This window comes from Hermetia illucens, chromosome 3 (assembly GCF_905115235.1).
Source record: "Hermetia illucens chromosome 3, iHerIll2.2.curated.20191125, whole genome shotgun sequence".
Taxonomy (NCBI): domain Eukaryota; kingdom Metazoa; phylum Arthropoda; class Insecta; order Diptera; family Stratiomyidae; genus Hermetia; species Hermetia illucens.
In genome coordinates this window covers 47,381,808-47,405,856 of record NC_051851.1, presented here as the reverse complement: position 1 = coordinate 47,405,856, position 24,049 = coordinate 47,381,808, and the positions used below count along the sequence as shown (strand labels likewise).

At 35.9% G+C, this 24,049-nt stretch overlaps 1 protein-coding gene across 2 annotated transcripts in view; it reads right to left on the bottom strand.

The window, feature by feature from the left end:
• LOC119650688 (uridine phosphorylase 1) overlaps window positions 1-24,049 on the bottom strand; it is a 119,629-nt gene that overhangs the window by 7,136 nt on the left and 88,444 nt on the right. For both annotated transcript variants that reach the window (XM_038053651.1, XM_038053650.1), the window contains 4 exons: window positions 9,168-9,305; window positions 8,875-9,084; window positions 6,329-6,467; window positions 5,951-6,144 (listed from right to left, as the gene is read on the bottom strand). In XM_038053651.1, coding sequence (XP_037909579.1) covers window positions 5,951-6,144; window positions 6,329-6,467; window positions 8,875-9,084; window positions 9,168-9,305 — 681 coding nt within the window. The remainder of the gene's footprint in view (window positions 1-5,950; window positions 6,145-6,328; window positions 6,468-8,874; window positions 9,085-9,167; window positions 9,306-24,049) is intronic.

Genomic DNA, 24,049 nt, shown 5'->3' with positions numbered 1-24,049 from the left:
GGAAAATTTGTTAAGCAGCATGCGCAGAATGGTAACGGGTAACAAGGTTCCTCGTAAAGTGTGGAAACAGCATGCAACAAACGCAGCATGCAAATACCAGATAGTTCAGTTTAGTGAAAAGAAGCTATCACCCCATAGGCCGACCAATATTGGAGGAATAGACGCTAGAATTGGAAAAAAGGCTTGAATTGTCCTGATTTAATAGCCCACGACGGTTAGCTACAGCGGATTAAAAAATTAACATATAATCTACGAAAAAATTATACCCGGAAAAAGTGCAGCAATCAAGGAGCCATGAGGACGGCTTGAAGGACTTTCTACAACTCGACTGCAGAAGGTATATTATTATTTTTTGACGACACTTTAGTGCTAGAAGGTGCTAAATATTTCGACCGAAAGCATAGCAAATGGAAGACTAACTTTATTGACTGGAGCCAACATGGCTGAGTTAAACAAATTGAAGACTTCAATAATACGAAAAAGTAACAGGCCTTATTGTTTTCTAAAAATAAAAGGTGCGTAACCGATCAATTATATGACAAACAGACGGTTATGGATGGCAGGGGATATTTCTATAAGTTGTTTGACGGATGAGGACAAGAATATGAGGATTAAAGTCCAACCAAGGGACATGAGAATCATCCAAAATGTTTTACCAGAAACGTTTTTAAAGAAAGTTCTGAAACTTTTGGGGAATCAAAAAGAATTGAGATTTATATGTCACATCTACCATAATTACAAATTGTTTTAAAAAAGACAGGTGACTATCATTTTGTCCAGGGCAAAGGCAGATGAGGCATGTCAGATGTGTTTTTGAACCTTGGGTGTTAGTTCAAAAAGGAGGTTATGGACCAAAAAAGTGGGAGGAAGTTTCTGTCCAATTGACCAAGAGCTGCTCCAATTCCATGAGAAAATTGTATTAAAAGTTTCAAAGAAGGGATGAGATGGCAGTGATTATTTATCACTGTTTTTTATCCAACGCATGGCAGAAATCAACGACCAGGAGAAACTTAGCATTTCGAAACTAGATATAGATCAATGGTTCTCAGCTACTGGGTTGCTCCCTGACAGCTGATATTCTTAATGGAAATCGAATTCTAGAAGACGTTCGGCAAATAACAGGAAGCGAGGACGACGGTGAGAATAATGATGATGATAATTACGTTACAATAAAAGTGCTCGATTGAGAAGAAATCATCCAGCCGGTAAAAATAACAGGTTGCCTTAAAAACTGAGAATTTATAAAATTAGAATTTTTTGTTCAGTAATAAATGAGAGCAAACACATTTGACTATTTGAGTAAGAATGGCGTTGAATTACTTTTTATGCAAATTCATCTTTGATTTTTGTGTTATACAGATATACATATTATATATATGAAGTGCATGTATGGGGTTGTAAGTTTTAGTTTCTTAAGGGATTAACCCCACTTGTGGCTTTGAAAAAACGGCGCTTTATTGCTTTTTTTAAGTATAATTATCTGAGAATACGTCCTTAAAATTTCAAGTCGATCCGAATAAAATTGATTGCGATGTGATCGCTGAAAGAGAACAATCTGTACCGTAAACGACCTGAATTTGAAACTCTATACGCGTTTTTCTACAAATAACATTTTTAAAACCGATGACCAAAATGACTCGGAAAGTACTAAAACTATCTTTTTGACAATTGGCAAGCTTATTCAATACATAAAAATGCAGTTTTAATCGTTCGATTTTCTTTTCCGATTAAAAATGGCCGTTTTGTAGCCAGAAAACGACCTTTTTATGGTGAAAAATCGAACGAATAACTTTAATTGTCTACTATTTTGTGACAAATGCATATTTTTTTAATCCTTCGATCAAACACTAGTTTTTATTGTCCTTTAACTAAATTCATTGATATTTTGTTGGTTCAGATGATCCAGTTCGCCACAAAACATTAAAATTAAAATGCATTTATTTTGAAATTAATGTCCATGTTTTTTTACAGTTAATATATAAGTTAAAAAAAGAACTAGGTGTTTTTTCTGATACTGTAAATATTTTTATTTTCCTCCCGCATACCGTACCTAGGTACTAGCACTGAGGAAGGAGGCACGTGGTCTCCGAAACAACTGTATGCGGAAGGAAAATAAAAATATTTACAGTATAAGGAAAAACACCTAGCTCTTTTCTTAACTTATACATTTTTGGGAGCCATTTGTAATATAACTGCATATTTTTTCCATACAAAAATTACTGACAATTGTTCAATGTATGCACTTTAAGATGATGAATAATTTCGAAGGTTTTTTAAAAAAAATCATGAAAATGACGTATTTTTGGGCAACAAGTGGGGTTAATCCCCCAACTCGAAATCTCTATTTTTCTCAATTTTTCTTGGCAAGTGAGAATTTTACGGTATTTTCATCATGAGTCTTGGAGAAACCATCTATGCTATTTCAAAATGAAGATGTCGACTATCTTCGAAAGTATCAACTTCATCAACAGAAATTCATCCGAGAACAGATAACTTGAATAAGCCTGCTTTCGAGTCTGAAGAATATTCAAGAACATAATTAAGCAAATGCAAACTAATTTATTACATGCACTGTCATGTATGTGGGTCAAATAATTTAAAAATCAATAAGTGCAGGCCGTGCAGTTCATTGTATCTATTTTGTACTTGTTGTTCAAGTCGCTCAAGTTCATCGTACAATTAAATCAATAATGCTGACTTAATCAGCTGCAAAGGCTAAGATCTCATTAGCAGCCAAGACTATTGAAGTTCATGGTTTTCTATAACGGCACAATGACTGTGAGTGGTACGTGCAGCCTAAGAGGAAAGTTAAAGGGACGTTACGAATTCAAATTTTCTTAAATGCTTTATTTTTTTTATCTTTTTGGGGTATCTTCATGAAATTTTGGATATATGTTATTGTAATCCTCATGTATTTGAATAAGTAATTTTTGGAATTTTCCAGACTGATCGACAGTATGAGTGGATTTACTCGTATGTCACCAAATTCCTTAAAAAAATAATATACAATAATTATATTGAAAGCATGTGTGGGAGAAAAACCTTACCTACACTTAAACTGCATCATAAGCAAATGTTTTGAAGAAAACGGTAAGATACAAGAAGTTTTCGAAATACCTCCGAAATTCGGCCTTGACATACCACCCCATGTACGCTGGCTACTCATTATCACTACCAAAATCCATCATAAAAAAATTTTATTTTCATAAAAATTGGATCCATTGCTTCCCCTTAAAATTGAAAAGCTAGCAATTGGACAACCCTCGATCATGGGCACACTGAAAACGATGAGGAAAGCAGAAGACAAATCATTTGTTTAAAGTGCATTTCCCAAGCAGGTTCCTAAACAACAGCGCTGTGCCGATTGTTGTATAAAACCATCAACCTAGAAACTGGTACAGCGAGTTAGATGTGCATTTAAGTTGTTTTATAGACACAAATTTGCAGGTCAAACTGACATCATCCCTGTTCTAGTAATAAATAGAATGGACATCGTGGGCCGATATATTTGGAATATATTCAGCGCATATTTGTCACACAACGGACATGCGGTGAATTTTAGAAGGAGAAACCAATATAAAGCAAATATCCTCCCTGTGTAACATTACTGCTCTGCATATTACTCCCAACTGTCTCTAGCGGCAAGGATAAACTCGGGTAGTCGGAAAAATTTTGCGGCTTTTCCAATCCGGCACCGTTATACGCATAAAAGAATCGCGTGCTTTGTTAGAGAAGGTAAGTATCGGCCTATTGTTTCAATGATTTCGGAGGAGGAGAACTTATAGCATCGCCACAATATCCGTAAAACCTGGTGGATGAATGTCCCTCGCCTAGGCCTCCTCAACAACTTGGAGTAGATCCACAGGAGATAATTTCGGCTCGCCCTCACTTACTCCTTATTTAATCCTTTATTCTTTTTTAGATGGTTTTAATTTAATTTCTTTCTTAAATTTCACTCGTGGAAATTCCCGTGTCAATGTCTTTCCACCTCCTAGGTTCACAATCAAATCCATTAAATAGTCTTCAACCAAATTTTTCAATTTTTCTTCCGCTCCTCAAAAGAAAACTTTCAAAAAACGATTCAAATTGGTTTTTCGTCGATTGACTCGCAAATTATTGGTCGATGTCCACCTAGTGTATTAAGTCACCGTTGTTTCGGCCGGCCTTTTGGTCGCTTACCATCGACTGACTTCGATGTTGAGACCAATTTTGGCAAGTGAATTTTCGTTGGCGTGAATTACTTGACCATACCATCGAAGAGGCCTCTCTCACAATTTTTCCACGATCGGTGCAACCCCATATCGATCGCGGATATCCACATTTCGAATGTGAAGAAAACGTGTCACGCAACTAGTCCAACGCAACATCTTCGTCTCCATTACCGCAAGATGCCGATCATTGTCTCCTATAGTCGGCCAACACTCAGAACCATAGAGAGTCAGAGGATGGCCGACATTGCGGTGAATTTTAGATTTGAGACGTTCGTTGGTACGTTAATTGCAAAGAACATCAGTTATGGAACGCCACTTCATGCAGGTTGCGTTATTGTTAGAAACAAATTCAAAAAGCAGTTCTCCTTTGGCTAATATGATTGACCAGAGATATTTAAATTGTTCAGTTCTGAGCAGGTCACTGCCACTGACAGTGATTGTGCCTTTTTCATGGGGATCGTTTGGCAAAAACTCAGTTTTATTCAGATTCAATCTGAGACTGTGTTGCATGAGGCGATGATTCCATTTTTGGTGAAGTTGCTCGAGATAATTTTTGCTATTAGCCGCTAGGAAAACCTGATCTGCATAAAGAAGAGTATAGAGCGCTGGACTTTAGATGCCCCGTGGACAATGTCCACAACATGAACAAAGAGGAGTGGTGAGAAGGCGCTTCCTTAAAAATGATTTTAAAAATTGAAAATGAAGGCACTTCCTTGAATTGAATCTGTTATTCTTCCTTTCTGCTTATCACGTGTAGGATTTTCACACAGAGCTGGAATTGCTGCCCGCGAAGGTAACCCAAAATATCTACTATACCCAAATTTGACATTGCCGTGAAAGGGAAATTAGCAGTTAGTTTTCGAGATAGGATCTCACCACTCTATTACTCTAAGCGGTACATCGAGAACAACTGTTCGTTAATTGCAAGCTATTTCAAAAGATTAATATTACTAGGAAGCCAGCCTGATATAATCTATTGACAATATTAGATGTGGAAATATAACTCCACCCTTATTTTAGTACAAGTTACAATACAGTTTTGCGAATTCAGTTTTAAAAGCACACGGCCTTTGGCAACAACATTTCAGTAACTATGACGATGACAAAATAGTGCATCTGTTTGTAGTACTTGTCAAGCTACTGACAACTCCCAAAAAGCCACTGGGAAATTTCAATTAAAAAGGAGAAAAATATTGATCAAATATCACTAGGAACTAAAGGCTTGTATTAATACGAGAATGTCAACAATGATGTGGCCAATTTGTTGTAACTTGCCCCACATTTGTCAGACTGATAACCATTATTTTTACTCTTCAGTGAGGAAGTAGAAAATTGAAAGCAAAAAACTTTTTTTTAACTAGCCTTCAGATAAAAATTGGAGGCGCTATACGTCCCGCAATCGGAGAACTCAAGTTGCGACCTTAAGCGGAATAATGTCGCGTAACTTTTGGCTTAAATTAAAAAACAAAAAACTCAAAAGGTGTTCGACTAATATAATGTTCAAATTTGATTGGATTCTAATTAATTCTTCCCACTAAAAAATTCCAAAAACATACATGAAAATAGGCCTTCTAATGTGGGTTCCACCCTAAACTTTGAAATATTCTATAGAAAAACCTGTTAAATATGATATTACATAATAATATTAAGGATGCAAAGTAACATATAGTTAAATTATGGCCAAAGACAAATCATTTATTTACTGCATCATTAACTAATATAAAGAAACAATTTCTTACCTGGTCCCCATTAAGTCGATTCAGTAAAGCTACACAGATTATGGCAGCTTTAATGCCAGCATAGTGTGTTAAAGCAGCAAATATTGAGCTTTCCATTTCAATATTCACAACCCCAAAGTCCCTCAATTTCTCTAAATATTCCATTTTTTCATTTTCACTGAATTCACAGAAGGCACCATCCAAACGTCCTTGACCTAGAAGTGAAAGGGAAAATAAAACAATTTTAACCTAAAAGTGCTTTAAACGCTGGCACTACTGAGAAAAAATACTTGTTGACAACAATTTTCCGTCTCTCAAGTAACTTGATAGCGACATTAAATTAATTAAATTCCAATGAATGAAAGGAATAATAGAATCCGACTTTTTCCATTTCCTTACCCTCATAAAAATCGTTTGTGCACAATGTTTTTCCGATAATGGTGTCATACGGATCATCGGCACTTGACAAGGATTTGAGTTCACGGGCCAACTTTTTATCCAACTTGGCGGGGCGATGAACTGTTTTTCCAAGAATAGTCTGCAAGATAGAAATGGAAGGGATGATATAATGACAATATTTTGATGGTAAATTTTATCAACTATTGAATGTAGGCATACTAACTTCCGAAACTGCCTACGCTTCAGATTCTTAAATTTACAATAAATTATTGTTATGGTTTCAGAAAGAATATATGTACTTCATATAAAATATTCAATTATATGCCAGTGTAAATAATTAAAGGATTTTTTTTTTCGCTAGTGTTTACTTATTTTGGCACGCTTATATCCGTATTTCGGAAACAAGTTGTTCCAGATTAAGAAACTTAACGAATTCGACCCATTTTTGAAGCGGATGGTGACTGGTTATGAAAAATGGATCACGTACGAAAACCTCAAGCGAAAAAGATCGTGATCGAAGCCGGTCGAGCCGGCCCAAACCATCGCCACGCTCGGATTGACGGCCAGGAGGGTTTGGCTGTGTGTTGGGTGGGAATGGAAGGGAATCATCCACTATGAGCTGCTCAACTATGACCAGATCCTCAATTTAGTCCTCTACTGTGAGCAACTCGACCGTTTGAAATAGGCAATTGACCAGAAGCGGCCAGAATTGGTCAATAGGAATGGTGTTGTGTTCCACCAGGACAACGCTCGGCCTCATACATTTTTGATGACCCGCCAGAAGCTACGGGGGCTGGGATGGGATGTCCTATCGCACCCACCGTATAGCTCGGACCTGGCACCAAGTGATTACCATCTCTTCCGGTGCATGCAAAGCGCTCTTGGTGCTACTAAGTTGGCCTCAAAAGAGGCTTGCGAAAACTGGCTGTCTGAGCTTTTGCAAATAAGGAGGGGGGATAATGATGATAATGCCTTCTAAATGGCAACAAGTTTGCGAACAAAACGACGCATAATTGACTTAATTCCGATAATTCTAAGTATGTTAAATAAAACCTCAAATTTTGATCACAAATATGACATTTCTTTTTCCCCAACCCAATATATAATATAAGCTTCCGAAAAGAAATAAAATTTTAGAGTAAAATCGAGCAGGAGAATGTATGGTAGCGATGGAATTCAGAACACGAATTTTGTTTCTCTGCTAACATTAAGTATTATTGGACAGAGAACACTCAAAATTTCAATTTAATAGTCAGAGATTAAGGGAGAGTGATATCAATTGAATTCCTTACTAGAAACAAATGAATACGGCGTCTAAAAAGTGAATAGAGGGCAATCTACAGACAAGTGTTCTACAAAAATCAATTGTTTGAATCCATTTAATTGAGAAATTATCAAAAGGGTACCCTCAGGATCAATAAATGCATCGAACAAATGAATCCAATATATTTTTCTTAGGTTCCTGTTGTGTAAGTAATAAAAAAAAATTCCATAAAGAGAAATTTTGGAGTTACTTAACATTTATATATTAGTAATTATCAATTCCAGGTCCCAATATTATTGTCAATGCAAACTTAAGGGGCGAAACCACATTGGGTTTTCAGAATCGATTTTTTGATTGCATAGATCGTCAACTTAGCTTCTCCAGAATGCGCTGCAATTCGTGTTCCTTTAAATTTTACGAGCGTAGAATTGAGCGATTATCGGGTACAATGCCAGGCTCAAGCGTCGAAGAGGTAGTCGCTTTATGTTCTTATGTGATGATTTAGCGCTGTTTATAAATACTTAATGACTTCATATCCGAAAAGGGGCTTTCCTAACAATGTTTTTATATTTGCGGGAATTCTAATGATTACATACTTTTAATCATTGTAATCATTAGAATTCCCGCAAATATATGAATGATGATTACATACTTTTAAATATCCGGATAGCTCAAGTGGTTAGAGCACAAGGCTGTCGTACGGAAGGTCGCGGTTCAAATCTCACTGGTGGCAGAAGGATTTGTATCGTAATTTGACGTCGGATACCAGTCGACTCAGCTGTGAATGAGTACCTGAGTCAAATCAGGGTAATAATCTCGGGCGAGCGCAATGCTGACCACATTGTCTCCTACAATCTACTGTAGTGTACCGTTACGGTCTTGAATGAAGTGCTCTAACACACTTCAAGGCCCTGATCCAATATGGATTGTTGTGCCAACGATTATTATTATTATTACATACTTTTAAACGTGCTTTGCAAAAGTTCTAATTTTAATTATTTTCATCTGCTTTGAGGTTGATATTCTTAAAAAAATAAGTTAGTAATGAACCTATTCCGATAAAAATTGAAGTTGCTACAAGTCCTACCATTGGAGAACTCATAACTTTGTTATTTTGGCTTAAATTATTCAACAAATTTCTCAAAAGCTGTTGATTCATTCCAATTCAATTCTTCCCACTAAAAAAATATCCAAAAATACGTAAAAATTAGCCTTCTAGTATGGTTTCCCCTTAAACTGCTAACTTCAAACTATATTATCGTATATTTATAAGTTTACGTACAAATTCATGGGAGTTTCGCAGATGTCCATCTAATGCTTCTTCTGTTATAATAACTGTACCGCCTTCGATTCCAATTCCTCCACACGTGCCAATACGAATAAATACAGGATCCTTGCATTTGGCATGGTACATTAGTTTGATGATTTCATGTAGAAGAATGCTTACTGAAGGTGTCCCCATTCCATGGCTAATCGATAGCACCGGCCCAACCTAAGTACGATTCCAAATAGCATTTTTAGTTTTTTGATTCTCTCTATTGATTCGACTGTATGACAGACTGTATCCAATTTTACCTTGTACATTGAATATCGATATGAAAAAGCACTTATGTCTTGAAGTTGTGTACCGGCAGGCAATTTATATCCAATTTCATTCATAATAAAATGTGCGAAATTTTCCATACGTTTTGGTGTTCCTCCCATGCAGACGAACTGAAAAAAAGAGAACATATGTGTTATTAAATAATGATTTTGTCTTGAGTAGAGTTAGAAGAGTATTTGAATCAAGGAATATAATTTGATTTGATAACTAATGGACTCCATTCGCTTGTCTCATGTTTCGCACTCCATAGGCGATCCATAACACAACAACAAATCGATAATATTATGGTAAATTTTTGCATGTCATATAGAGTGCTATAATTAAGATGAGCTAACTCCAAAAGAGAATTCAATTTATTAAAGCAGTCTCGATTACTGAGAGCATAAGAAAAATAGATCGTTCAATCGTTCTTCCTCTAGCTCTTTAAATTCAGTTAAAGAGGAGTTTAGACCGTATTGAAGACGCAGTAAGGGAAAATCTCTACAATCTGAATAGTTGGGATAGTCGAAATGTTAACAATTAGTAATTGGTGTAATTACATACAATGATTCACTGAAAGAGTTTGCAAGAGGTTCCATTTCGCAATTTCGGAGCATTATTGCCAAATGAATGTTATTAGTCCTAGTCTTTCTAGTTTTCCTTACCAAAGGTTTAGAACACCTATTGGAAGGGGAAAATATTATCGATTTTGCGGACACACATAACCTTGTAATTGTCAATAGATGGCTTATTAAACCGACTATATTTTCTCATTTTACTGACTGCAAAGCCATTCCCTATAAGACCATCGCACTTTAACATCGGCTGTTGATTGCTGACTTGAGAATCAATCCATCATTAAAACATCACAAGGATCTGGCAAAGAACTCCGGGCGGCACGGAACGGATAGCGAACACTTCTGTTGAGTTCATGGCAAGGACCGTACTTTGCTTACCGACCGGCGATCCGCGACGGACAGATGGTTGGAATACTTCGAAGAGACTCCAACGGAAGAATTTGTTCACTTTCGCAAGCACTCTTGACATTTGGAATCATTGAATCAAACGAATGAAATTGAGGAAAATGACAGATCTGACGACCCCGTAGCTGAACTTGAAAAAGCGAAGAGCTGGGAGCCAATACTCTGCCTTGTCAATGGCATTATTGAGGAAGGTAGAGCACTATCTGACTAGCAAAAAAGCGCCACCCTTCCAATATGGGCAAAGAAGAGTTCTGCAGCAGCTTGCTGGAATTACCGTCCGACCCGGTTTATTGTCCCATATCGTAAACATTATTGAGCTCATATTCTCGACTTTACGTGAACGTGTATCACATAAATTCATTTGGAATGCTTTGCGGCAATACCTAGTGACAGAGAAACTCATGCAATTCAAAGAGTAAAGTTCGAGGTACGGCAGGTATATCAAAACTGTTTCGTGTCTCTACCGGTATTCATTTTCTTTGTTCTTACTATGGACACTGCCATTCGGAACAACCAACTTTCAGCGCGAACTTTTCCTAGGGTCTCATAATAAAGCTTACCTCGACCAGCTTCTTCAAAAGTGGAACGATCCCCCCATGCAACATCATCTTAGCCTAAATCTTAACAAAACAGAACTTCCGACGACCGACCCCAATTAAATAGGTCCTATCACTGCCAGAAACATAGATTTTACGTTGAACCAGTGGCGTGCAATGATCATTTTCGAAATGAAATATCTGTGGTCGACTTGAGGTTGCATCGATTATGCAAAAAATGCAAGAAAGGCATTATCGATATAACACTGATAAGAATTCATCTGCTAAGATTGGCCTGAGCGTCGATGGCTTAATACGCTCGCGACTCCATCCGGATCAGGCCTAAATGACACAATTCTGAACAGAAGAAAAGCTCTATAAGACGAACATCTTCTCTGCTCTATATATATTTATATATATCGTGTATGTATATATCTTTTATACACAGTGAAGCCATATGAAGAGAAGGAAAAATACTATATGGTGCAGGCATTGCAAATTAAGTGCAGGCAAGTTTTTTTTCAAAAACGCGTTTTTCTCAAAACAGTGTTTTTGAAGTTCACGTGAAAATTTAAAAAAAAAAGTTGGTCAATCGCCCTTAAATTTGAATATACAATTCACACATTCAAAATAATTAAATATCCTACGACCCAAATATACAAGAAGGCTGCTCACAGGAGTTGATACTCGAGTGGAAAAGCAGGTGAAACAAGTCGTGAAATCGAAAGCTGAGCCGTTCTGAAAGGTTTTATGTATTGCTTATTTAAGCATATTTTAATGGACATTTGTACCTAGTTCGTAATGTTTATGCAATTAGTATCTAGAGTATTTTGAGGCCCAAATACCATATGCATGGACCACCATATTTCTTTTCACATATTTGGGTCCTTGAAGTAACAGACCCTTTTCGGATTTAAATTTACTCCAGGTTTTGATTGTAGAATGCACGAAATTCACAAAAAATTGCAAAGTTTCACCCTCTATAACTTTATTAATAATAGTTGGACTTTCTTGAAACTTGTGCCTTATCCCCTTACACCCATGCCAAATTCTATGCTTCTGGGATGTGCCGGGCAAATTTCTAAAATGTGGAAATATACTATTATTAATTTTATTCACGTAGATATCGGAACCAGATATATTTTGAGCTTAGATTTCGTAGAAATGCACCACTGTGATTTTTTCAGATTTTTCGGTTGGATAGAGATGAGAACGAAACCTGTTACACGTTTTGGGAGCCATATTTTGAGCCCTCACTCCCCTACGTTTCACTCGATATCAAATATGGAACCAGTTTCGAAAAGTACTAATTGCGCCCTTTCATTTGATACCCCACATGGCCACATACTGCAAAAAAACATTTTGCATCCTCCATTCACATGTATGGGGAGCCCCGACTTGAACTTAACACAAAATGGCGCTATTTACTAGAGAGAAGAACAGATCATACGCTCTTACCAATTTTCGTGGCAATCGGTCTAGCCGTTTCCGAACAAATCGGGTGTACCAGACCGACAGGCGAACAGGCAGATACCGACTCGATTCTAATAAGGTTTTGTGTTTACACTTTAAGTGTGTATATTTTGACTCCTTACTCGCTCACTTTACAATTCACGTGAAAATTAGTACCAATTTCGGAAAGTACTAACCGAGATCTTTCATTTGATACCCCACACGATATCCGTCCAATCTGTCCATCAAAGTTCGTTCGGATCTGTTTAATCGTTTTGGAGAAAAGTGCGTGTGACAAACAGACAGATTGATTTTAATAAGCTTTTGTTTTACCCAAAACCTTAAAAATGGAGAAAAGGGAACAGTTTCCAACCGAGATATTAAAAAGAAGCAAATGATGCCCTTTTCAGTAAATAAAAGTTTTGAATGTTATCAGGAATTGTACAAATTGACATAGCTGAATCCGGCCCAATCAAAATTCATTTTAAAAAGCTCAGCAGTGAATGATTCTCTTGTGATTAAATAAAGAGTAAAAGTACAGAACTATTTACTTAGAACTTTGCTTCAACTTATAAATCTTTATTTTCATAGCTTCGACTTACGTCGAGGCTCGTTTTCTCAAAATCATTTAGTGTTCAAATTTCACCACATATGTTATTAGTAAGCTACATCGAGTCGATTCACATTCAAAAACAAAATCATCCAGACCTTCTCGAACAACTAAACCTGAAATAATATTCTCAGAGATTATTTGCAATGAGAACCAAATTTTTATTTCTTTTTTTCAAAGAGAAAGACAAACAATGGCACAATTTCCACACTGGATGGCAATAAAAATAACATTTTGAATTTTTGATGGATATGAAATAAAATATCAGCAAATAATATTATTAAAGCTTAATGTCACCTGACAATTATCTGCATCATAAATTCTAATCGTCGGCGGTGCAAATTTAATTAGTTTAAATTTTTAATCAGCCAGTAGAACAATTCTCAAATATAATAGCATTCAGACTATGTATGCTTCGAACACTTTCCATCTAAACAAATTTATGCTTATCAAGTCAGTGTTCTGTAAGGCACTCAATGCAAATATTTACATAAGAAATTATATGATGCCCTCACAAGTAAATCTATGTATTATCTCCTTCGAACACGATTTGATTAACTGATTGATTGAATGCAAATATCAAGAACGTAATAAGGTTGTTGTGGCATACAAAACAAATAGGCGATATTATTTTTAGATCTCCGCCAAGTGAAGGTTTTCGCAAATTAATTGAAAGGATCCAACAATAAACAGAGGACATATATATGTGACTAATTTTATTACAAGGAAATTGGTAGTAGTAGTAAGGCGGTAGGCATGGGCCCTTGAAATTTAACTCGTGTACACATATATGATTCAACAAAGGAAATAAATTTAGTATCAAATCTGAACACAATTTGTCTGATCACGGAAGTTTATACTGAGGTAAACACACCAAAATATCACATTCCCATCCGCTTATATATATTATGTACCCCAAAAACTAGCTAATTTCGACAGTGCATTTCCTCGAATTCAGTATTTTCCTCTTCTCTTGAATTCTTTTTTATTGAGCCGAGGAAATGCGTAAATTTCATGAACGATATGCGTCATCCGTCACCTTTTATTCTACATTATATTTCATCACATACAATGGATATGAACTATGGAACACACCCCCGTTATCAACAAATGTGTGTATGAGTTTGCCTCTTTTTGGGAAAGCACATAGCACGCAAACGGAATGCGTAATAATCTTATATCGGGTCTTTTTCAATGTCATCTGATAGAGATAAGAAAAAATTTGCAACTTAGATAGGGGTCTGTTACGCAAAATAACAGAATGTTATCGGAAAGGTTGTGGTTCAAAATCAATATCAGCAGTGCTGAATGATAAATTCTGATATATTACAAGTAAAAATAATTTGGAAGGCATGTGAGTATGCACTTATCGATTTAAAAGAAAATAATAATATGAACACTAACAAATCGAAATGCAGTAATCAAGTGGGAGGGGGGAATTGGAAGTTGAACACTCCAAACATGAAGTTTTTTGCTTTCTTAACTTTGGATGGAGATGTACAATGAGAGTGAAAGGTGAATTTCATATTGCTTTCTATTATATTAATCTTAACAGTTCGCAAGTGGCAGCAAATAGTTTGATGATTGCTTTTATCTTAACATTAATCAATCACAGAAATTTCCGGTAGTGAAAATAGTTCAAGGTAGTATATCATGTTTAGAACTAAAGCTTCTGGAATCGAAAGCGAAAGTTTTGGTATCAAAGTTTATATCGAAAATCCTGGAAGCTATGGCGATGGATATCCTGAATGTTATCCAAGTGTTTTTGTACGTTCTGTTATAAATGTAGGCGGCCAATTATTTACGACATGAATTATTAGCAGTTATGGTTACACAAACGCTTTAGTGCCTTTCTACAGGAAAATGTCGGAGTTGACAAATTGTGCCTAATTTATTGCTCAAGGGTATAAATCATAAATTTGTGGATAAATGGTGGCGGGAAAATAATTCATTATTGGAAGTTTATAGTTATTATCGACATTTGATTATAATTGGCATGAATGATTGATTTACTGATCAGAATTATTTTCCTTGAAGTATCATATACAGTTCAATCAAGGCATAATTTTCTAACCTAAATTAGAATGTCCAGTTTTAATATTTCAACGACTCCTTTTTTAGTAAACAAATAATTCAAAGTTACCTTGGTAAAGTAAAATAGTCTAACACACCAATCGTGAGAGGTGGATGATATGTTCCTATGAGCGACGTTGACAGTATCTCACAGTGGGCTTCATTGAACTCTCCAGGACTTTTTGAAAAGCTTATACTTTTCTTCCACCACCCTGTACGTCTAGAGCAACCTATTCATTTCCCATTCTGGGATAGTGGATTACACTGTATGGTATAAGTGATAATTATCATTTGTTTGTGTTTCAAAACGCTTTGGAAAGGAAACCGCCAGCTAAGCGCCGACATTTCATCCTCTTTCATAACTCAATAAATGTAGAATAGAAGTCAAACCGGAATAAGAAATTCTTGCTCATCAAGAGCATTTTCCTGAATTTATGCCATAATTTCCACCTATTCCGATCATTACAATTTTTTTATGAAATATAGTAGAAGCAATACAATAGCCCAACTTTACTTTATTAGCATTTGAGGACCTGGAAAGGAAAGTTTTTACAGGCGAATCAAATAACTATCGCCTGGCAAGCAGTTGTTCTTAATAATAATATAACAAATAAATATTTTCCTCGCAATAGATAGTCGCATATTTGCATAATTATCTTTCGCATTGTGTAGAATTATATGGTATTCCTAGCAGTTATCGTAAATTTATTTGTACACAGCACTTACAGAGGGGTTTCGTATCTAATTTTTGGCAAATTAATCATACAGTTTTCTGTCGATACATAGCAAGCTCGATTGGAAAACACTGGAACATTGCACATTTGTTCTTTCTTCACAATATTTTTAAGATCACTACAGTGAAAATGCGGAAGTTAACTAGTGAGCAGGAATTTGCGATTTTGAAGTTAAGCGACGGGGATCTGTAACTGACCACGATCGGGAAGGAAGTAGGATATAGTCATGTAGCTGCTTTGAGGATTTTGTGCAGATACAAAGACAGTAAATCTAGAAAAGTCCACCCCAAGACGACTCGGGAGGATTGTGTTCTAAAGGAAATTTACCTAAAAAACCGATTTCCTATACTTAACCAAATATGCAATGTCACTAACTAGATATCTGGTCGAGAAGTTCACGTAGACCCTTACAAGAAATAGGTCTTCAAAGAAGGCGACCACGAAAAAAGGCCGCGCTAACGGCTAAAAAACGTACTGTTCGATTAAAATTTGCAAAATAATATGAATTTTGGACTCAGAAGGATTGGAAAACGGATGACGGATGAACAAGTGAATCGCAAAAACAAAAAAAAAAAACAATCCGACTCAGCGATAAAAGAAACCTGGGATATTTCATTCAATTACTACAGAAAATCGACTTGCTAGCACTGATGAAGGGAACAAGTGATTCCCGAAATATCGGTTTTTGCAAGACCAATAAATTAACAATAGGAAAAACAAGTTTTTATTATTTCAAATTACTTAGATAACTGTTTTATATTTACGAAATTTTTAAGTTGTAATAAGACGTGCCTTAATATGTATTAGGCAAAATTCGAAAAAAACTGTTTTAATAAAAGATTAAAGAAAACAAAAACATAAATTTAATGCAAATACATTTTTGGAAAGAAATAATTTCATAGACAGAAAAAGACACCAAAAATGACAATTACATAGTATAAGTTGTTCCGTAAAATTCATTTGGTCACGAGTGTATCTTGTATGGGAATGCATTTTGAACATTTTGATGCGTTTTTCTCTTCGCATGGTAAGTTTTTAGTTTTAGTTTTTAGTAGTAGTAAGTTTAGTAAGAGCTAATTATTACTCCTGAATTAGACAGGAAGGTATACTTTTGACCGCTGGATTTTAGCATAATAATAGACAGAAGTTAGAAGCTCTATGGGGCACAAGAGCGTGAAAAAAAAAATAAAGTGAAATGTGTTGGCAAGTCAGTAATATAACATTATTGTTGATAACTTCTTCAAAACATTGGACGTAGCGAAGCGAGTTGCATTGGTTGGCATCGTGCACTTCAATACAATGAATGTCTATCGAAATTTCTATTACTATTTTTTCGCGTTATTTTTTGATTTTTAGATAATTGAACACATGCCAAAACTGCTAGAAATATGAAACAACGAAAAATATATACCTAAATAATATATACGTGTGTAAATGCAAATCCATAGGAGTCTGGCCAGACCCTATGCGGAACCAGTGTCAAACGGAAGGTTAGCCGGGTGGAACAGACTTCGGTATAGTACAAAATATTTCCACCTGCACATAGTTAAAAATGTACTGTTTTCCAAGAGCTATTTACATAACTAATTTGTTACGTATCAATAATAGCCCAACAGTGTTAGTATCTTGGTTCACAGTGCGAGCTTAGCATTACTGGAGGAAAACATGTCCATTCTTTTGTTAATATGGAGAGCCCCTCTTGAAACGGTGCAGCCGTTTTGGGGAAAAGTGCATGTGACAGGCAGAGGTTGCAGGTTGATATTCTGTAAAGGGATTGAGCAAACCAAAATAATACTCAGGATATACAAGGTTGTAGCCAGAGATAGAGGAGTTTTTCGTTTGTCTGAAACATTTAACGAGGATGAAAAGGATAGGATCTCCTAAAACTCATTTCCCAGGGTAGTGAAGTATAGTAGCTCCCGAACTTCATCTTTTCTTGCCTCTTTTAGACCAACGCATTTCATCGACACAAAACCCAAAGAAAAATCCACATTTTTTTTGTAAAAAAAAATAATTACATTGCCTTGAAAGTAACTAGTTAGTACATTATAAATGGGATTAAGCTAGTCTGTAAAATTTTCACAAGTTTTTAATATTTTCTTATTCGTTCTTTTCTTCCTTAAGATGCGGGCGCTGCGCTGGTGTCAAAACAACGTTAAGTGATATTTTCTCATTCCACTAGGTTAGAATTGCTTTCATATCTACAGATAATAACTAAATTTAAAGATAAAGCAAAGATGAAACTCAACAAATACTGAATTTTTAATAATTGAAAAAAATAATGTAAATATTGTACTGTACGTGACAAGAACAAACGATCAAAATTTTAATTTGACGGGATTTTCCGCAGTAGATCATGATCATTTTAGATAGCATTGTCACTTCGTGCATCAAGACATTATGGCAACAGCTCCAAACCAAACAACAATGCACCTTTCATGCAGGATTGCTAGATACACATTTTTTAAGGTTTTGTGTGAAACAAAACCTTATTAGAATCGATTCGATGTCTGTCTGTCTGTCCGTCTGTCTGTCTGTCTGTCACAGCCAATTTATTCGGAAACGGCTGGACCGATTGTCACGAAAATTGATAGAAGTATGTAATCTGCCGTTCCCTTTACATGCAACAACTGACGCCATTTTGTGTTAAGTTTAAAGGGGCTCCCCATCCATGTGAAACGAGGGTGCAACATTTTTTTTCTTAGAATGTAGTCATGTGGGGTCTCAAATAAAAGGTCTTAATTAGTACTTTTCAAAACTGGTGCAATATTTGATATTGGGTGAAACATAGGGGAGTGAGGGCTTAAAATATGACCCCCGAAAAGTGTGACAGGTCTCATTCTCAGAACCTATCCAACCGAAAAATCTGAAAAAAATCGTAGTAGTGCATCTCAATATATCCGGTTCCGATATCTGCACAAATAAAGTTAATAATAGTATATTTCCACATTTTAGAAATTTACCCGGCACCCCCCTTATATTCATCCCAGAAGTACAAAATTTGGCATGCGTATAAAGAAGAACATAGTGCATAGTGGTCAAGATTGAAGAAAATCAAACTAATATTAACAAAGTTATAGGGGGTAAAACTTTACAATTTTTTGTGAATTTCGTGCACTCTACGACCTGCATGACGTCATCATCACATATCAATTCGTCAATACCACAACGAAGTAAGTTCGGATGAATTGGGTGGAAAAGGATTTTTTTATTTTAGTTTTTTAGTCATTTGTATGTGAATATCAATTATTCCAACGAGACATGCGTGTATGTAGGTATATAGTATATGCGTGCTAATGGACTTTGTGGGTAGTGCCTAATTCAGATAGATATAAGAAGTAAATCGGAAATATGGATGCGATCAATTTATATACGTGCCTATATGTGTACAGTATTCGAAAATAGGTAGTTTGTTTGTTTAGGGTGAGCGTAACACCTACGGCTATAATATGTACGTATGTCTCGTAGTTTTGTAGCTGTATACCGATAGAAAAATGTGCGTTGAAATTTCTTAGATAAGATGAACACAAAACCTTTATACCCGAAGCGCGAGCTTCCGGTATTCCGACTTGTTTTTAATTTTCCCTGCTACGCTTTTTATGATCTACCTGTTGCATATGCGTACGTATTTGCCATTTTTGACAATAGAAATCGTTATATATCGTATAAGTATTTTTGAATGTCCGAGTGTATTACTTTTACCCTTTAGATTGCAGTCCCGACTTGCATAACCTTTACCATTTACAACGAGCAATATGCCGCACTGCGGTCATTAAAAATCTTAAAATGGCACTTGGCATGTGACACTTGAAAATGATAAAACTAAGCGATTCATCAATTTGAGTGTCATAAATTTGGCAAGTGTATTATATGATATGATATCAGCAATGCTTCCTATCACGGGGATTTCTAATAAAAGATTTGGATTCGAATACCACCAATATACTTAAGAATATATTCATATAGGTCAGGGTCTGTTCTTGTTATTTTATATTTAGAGGAGGTAAAGGAATAAATATAATTCACTGACTTAAGGGAATAACTTCACCTTTTTTTGTGTGAAATGAAGCCTTATTAAAATCGATTGAATGTCCGTCTGTCAATGACATTTGTGCCGAAACGGCTGGAGCTGGGCTCAATTAGTACTTTTCGAAAATTGGGTGAAACACAGCGGTGTGAGGGCTCAAAATGTGTGCCTTAAAAAGTGAAGCAGATCTCGTTCTCAGAAACTATCCAACCGAAAAATCTTAAAAAAATCAAAGTAATGAATCTCTAGAAAATCTAAGCCTCAAAATACATCCCATTACGATATCTGATCAAATAAAGTTAAAAATAGCATACAACATATATATTTTAGAAATTTACCCGAAACTCCCCTTAAGTTCAATTTACAAGCACATCAGCATAAGTGATAATACGAGACACAATTTTAGAGTGTTTGAAGGCAATGCAACGATTACTAACAAAGTTAAAGGTCAGTTTTGTATTTCATGTGAATTCATTGTATTCCAATGGTCCTGCGACCGCCATCTACTAGTAGCGGGCCGCACTAATTTGAGTAGCAACTACCCCGCTCCGCTCTACAGCAGATACCGGGCTCAGGATTGTATTAGCTGCAACTAGTCTAGGTGCAAACTTGACGCTTCCGAACAATAATTCAAATTCAAAACAACAACAACAAAAATAGGGCAAAACGCCATACGTAGCCAGTTTGGTTTCAGTCACGCTGTTCCCTAGGGTAGAGGCGGGTGCCAGTGGTTGATAAGATTGCCTCCACCCTGCGACCGAAACCGACCAGAGGCAATAACATTTTTTTCGGGTAGTATTTCATCCATATGGATCTATGTTAGTATCAGTGGCATTCAACTTTTATATAATATTATATTAATAACAAATATGTATGTATGCTTTATCACATGCAGTATAGTGGATGTACATATATCTGAAAGTTCACGCTGTTTCTGCCTCCCTAAGGTGTTCTGTCTTGAGGCCTTTTCAATTTTACGAAATTTTTCCTTACAGCTGGTGCAAAGTTTTTGAAGAACCAATTTCGAAATAATTCTTTATTCATCCATAGTTGTTTGTGTTCCATCCATCATAGGCAATGATTTTAAGTCTTTCAAAGTTCTAGGTTTCTTTGACTTTCCTATTACAAAAGGATTTAGCTTGTGGTCACTGGATGAATTGGAACAGAGGAGTACTATTAACGGGTCTTTATTTTTGTTTAAACCTTTAACACTTTTCTCATCGATCTATCGCAGAAAATTTGCTATGGCCTAACGTGCTTTTTAAAGTTTGCTTTCATTAAAATTTCTGATTCATTCAAGAACTGTCGGAAACTTCCTTTATTTTTTGTTATGTCGTAAATTGTAGACAACGCTATGTTATATTCCCTCATAATGACATGCCTGCTTCTTTTCTCTATCAAAAATTCAAGGCGTGCCTAGACAGTTTCACCTCCTGTGTATAGTCCTCTGATTTTATTCTACCCGAGTACTGAGTACAATAACAAAATCTTCTTATAATAATCTGAATTGTTTACCGATAACTAAGTATTTACATACTTAAATATTTCATAATGTACATGTTCTTTAATTTATTATATATTCCTAGCTTAAATCAAAATGGTCACCTTTTGCTAAAAGGTACCAAAAATAAGAGACTCAGAATCGAGGAAATTGAAGTATCCTAATAAAGGTGGGCCTAGTCTGTAATGAAACTGAAAAATCGATGGGGATTCGAACAACCCTAATGTCAACAACACACAGGGCAAAAAGTAAACCCTCTTTAGTGAATACAAAATGAACGAAAAGCGAGGCTCAATTCAGGTTTATGATTTTGTTGCGCAATAAACTTCGGACATACAAGTTTTTGATACGTCCACAAAAATGCAATTATATACAAATTACCTTTCAGCATATCATTGACTGATGATTTTGTCGTGCTTGCGATTTTGGAAGGCGCGATAACTTTTCGAACCCATTAGCCGACAACGTTGCAAATGCGTTATATAAACTTCATGATTTTATTCAAACAAATGATATGAAAAAATCTAAATTTTGATGGAAAAAAACAATCTTTTCATGTTTATTCTATTAATTTACTTTAAATGTTTTGATGAAATGTTTTTACAAATACGATGAGCAAAATTAAGATCCGGACACCGTCATACGAAATACATAAGTGTTGAGAACGGGGCTAATAGGAGTTGTATGTCTTTAGTTTTTTACAAAAACGTAACGTGACAGACTGTTGGATACAGTGCAAAGAAAACCAACAAGAAAGGATGAAATAAAATCCTTGCTGAGGGCAAAAAATAAAAGAAACTATTTTGGTGGGCAAAATTGAAACCTGGACAGAGCTAAAAAATTGTAATGACATTAAAAACCCAAAACAAATCGGGAAACCAGAAGCTGGACGCTTCAGGTATGAAAGGTTTTGTGTATTTTTTTTATAAATACAATTGAGTGTGCATTTGTTCTCTTAGTACATAGCATGTAATATATGCATATGCTATGTGAGAGTATCCACTTTCGGGTAATATTGACTAGTCTAGAATTTGCAAGGAAACGACAATTTTGACCAATTATAACTTTGTTAGTAAAAGTGCGATTTTCACCAAACTTGGTAGGATCATGCTCCATGTTATAGCCTACATTACTACAATACAAAAAAGATTTACACACCCCTTTTGCATGTATGCGGACCCCTTTCCTACCTACCTTCAACGTAAAAGGATGTAAATGAGCGTTTACAGTTCCCACCTTTTCACCAAATTTGGTGTCAATCGCTGTAACCGTCTCCGAGAAAAATCCGGGTGACGAACAGACAATAAACCGATTTTAGTAAGGTTTTGTTTTACACAAAACATAAGTATTTTTTGTACGAAATGGGACCTGTGAAGCCTATGGTCAATATAATCCCGAAGGTTCTCACCAATATTGCAGTCAGATGATTGTGGAGAGGTTTTGACTAGCTTCGGACAATTGAACACTGCTGATTGCGTGTTTTTTACGCATTTTGTTTCCATATTCCTCTCCACGAATACCACATTACCCACGCCGTCTCTTCCGTGACAGCCCCACATCATAGCACTTCCCACTTCACTCTGCTTTTCAGATTTTTCGCCTCTTGTTTTGTGTTAGACATTCTCTATGCTTTTATTTTTCATTTGCGTACTGTTTAGCAAAGATAAGGCGCTTTTTTCGAATAATCGGGGAAATGAAAGTTTTTCGCCGCGCGACTCGCCCACGGTAGCCTTTTTAAGTATTTTCCTGATGGTATCCCGACAAATTGGGTTATTGAAGTTTCACTTAATTTCCACTGTTACCTCCCTTGCAGTTACTCGAGAATTTTTTCTCTATTATTAGAATACTGCGCCCCTCCATGACAACATTGATGGATAAACAGAACAGCTTTTCGAACAGAACTCATTTGTTGATTTGAAGTTGTTAACAACCCGTTGGATGGATGAATACTGTCTTCCGACAACTCCCGCAATTTCTCTGTAACTTGTTCCCTCCTTTCATAGTTTAATAATGATTTTTCTCTCGCTAGCGGAAATTTCTTCTCCTTTATTTGCCATTGCAATAAAAACACTTATTTCACAATATAAACTTTACACAAACTTTTTAATCACGTGCATAAATAAAAGCCAGTTAATAACAGACAATTTCAAGAAAGTGCATTTGAGACGTAATTTTTCGGCGAATTCCCTAATTCGATGAATGTGCGCAGACTTTTTCTGCTGTATGTTTCCTGGAAAAATTACAGTTATATATGCTCGGAGAAAATTAATGAAAATCAGTATGCCGAGTGATTAACAAATACTTAATCGATAGCCGAAACAAAATCTGGAAAATGTTTGATTCGTTTCATTTTTTTAATATTGAATATTAAATGACAGGGGGTGTACGCAGAGTTTTTCTGCTAAGTGCATGTTCAGAACTGGATTCCATATTATCACATTCTGAAAAAAAAAATAAAATTCACGGACTTAACACCTGTTACCCTCCTAATATTAACAATGACACACCGCACTCTAGATGTACTAAGTTTAGGAAGATCTGACCTCCCTACATATAGTTAATGCAGCGTGTGTGTTAATCTGCCTAACTCAATAAAATGCATGGAAAACTGCGCAGTGTACAACCTAGGTTGGTCAACAGAGATTAAGTGATATTGCTTACTGAAAATGCTCAACCCCATATATCCAGAAAAACGGCCCCAAAATTAAACGAATTACAATATGAGACTCTGCCTCGTCCACTATATTAACCTGACCTTTTTCAAACCGACAGGTATTTTTTTAAGGTTTTTAAGATGTTAAGATATGTTTTGACATTAACTGCAAGGGAAGGAGTGGGGGGGTTTGGAAAGAGGCAATTACTTCAGAGCCATTCTCAGAAACTAGCCAATCGGAAAATCTGAAAAAAATATGGTGGTCCGAGCATATGCTATCTAGGCCTCAAAACACTCTCCATTGCG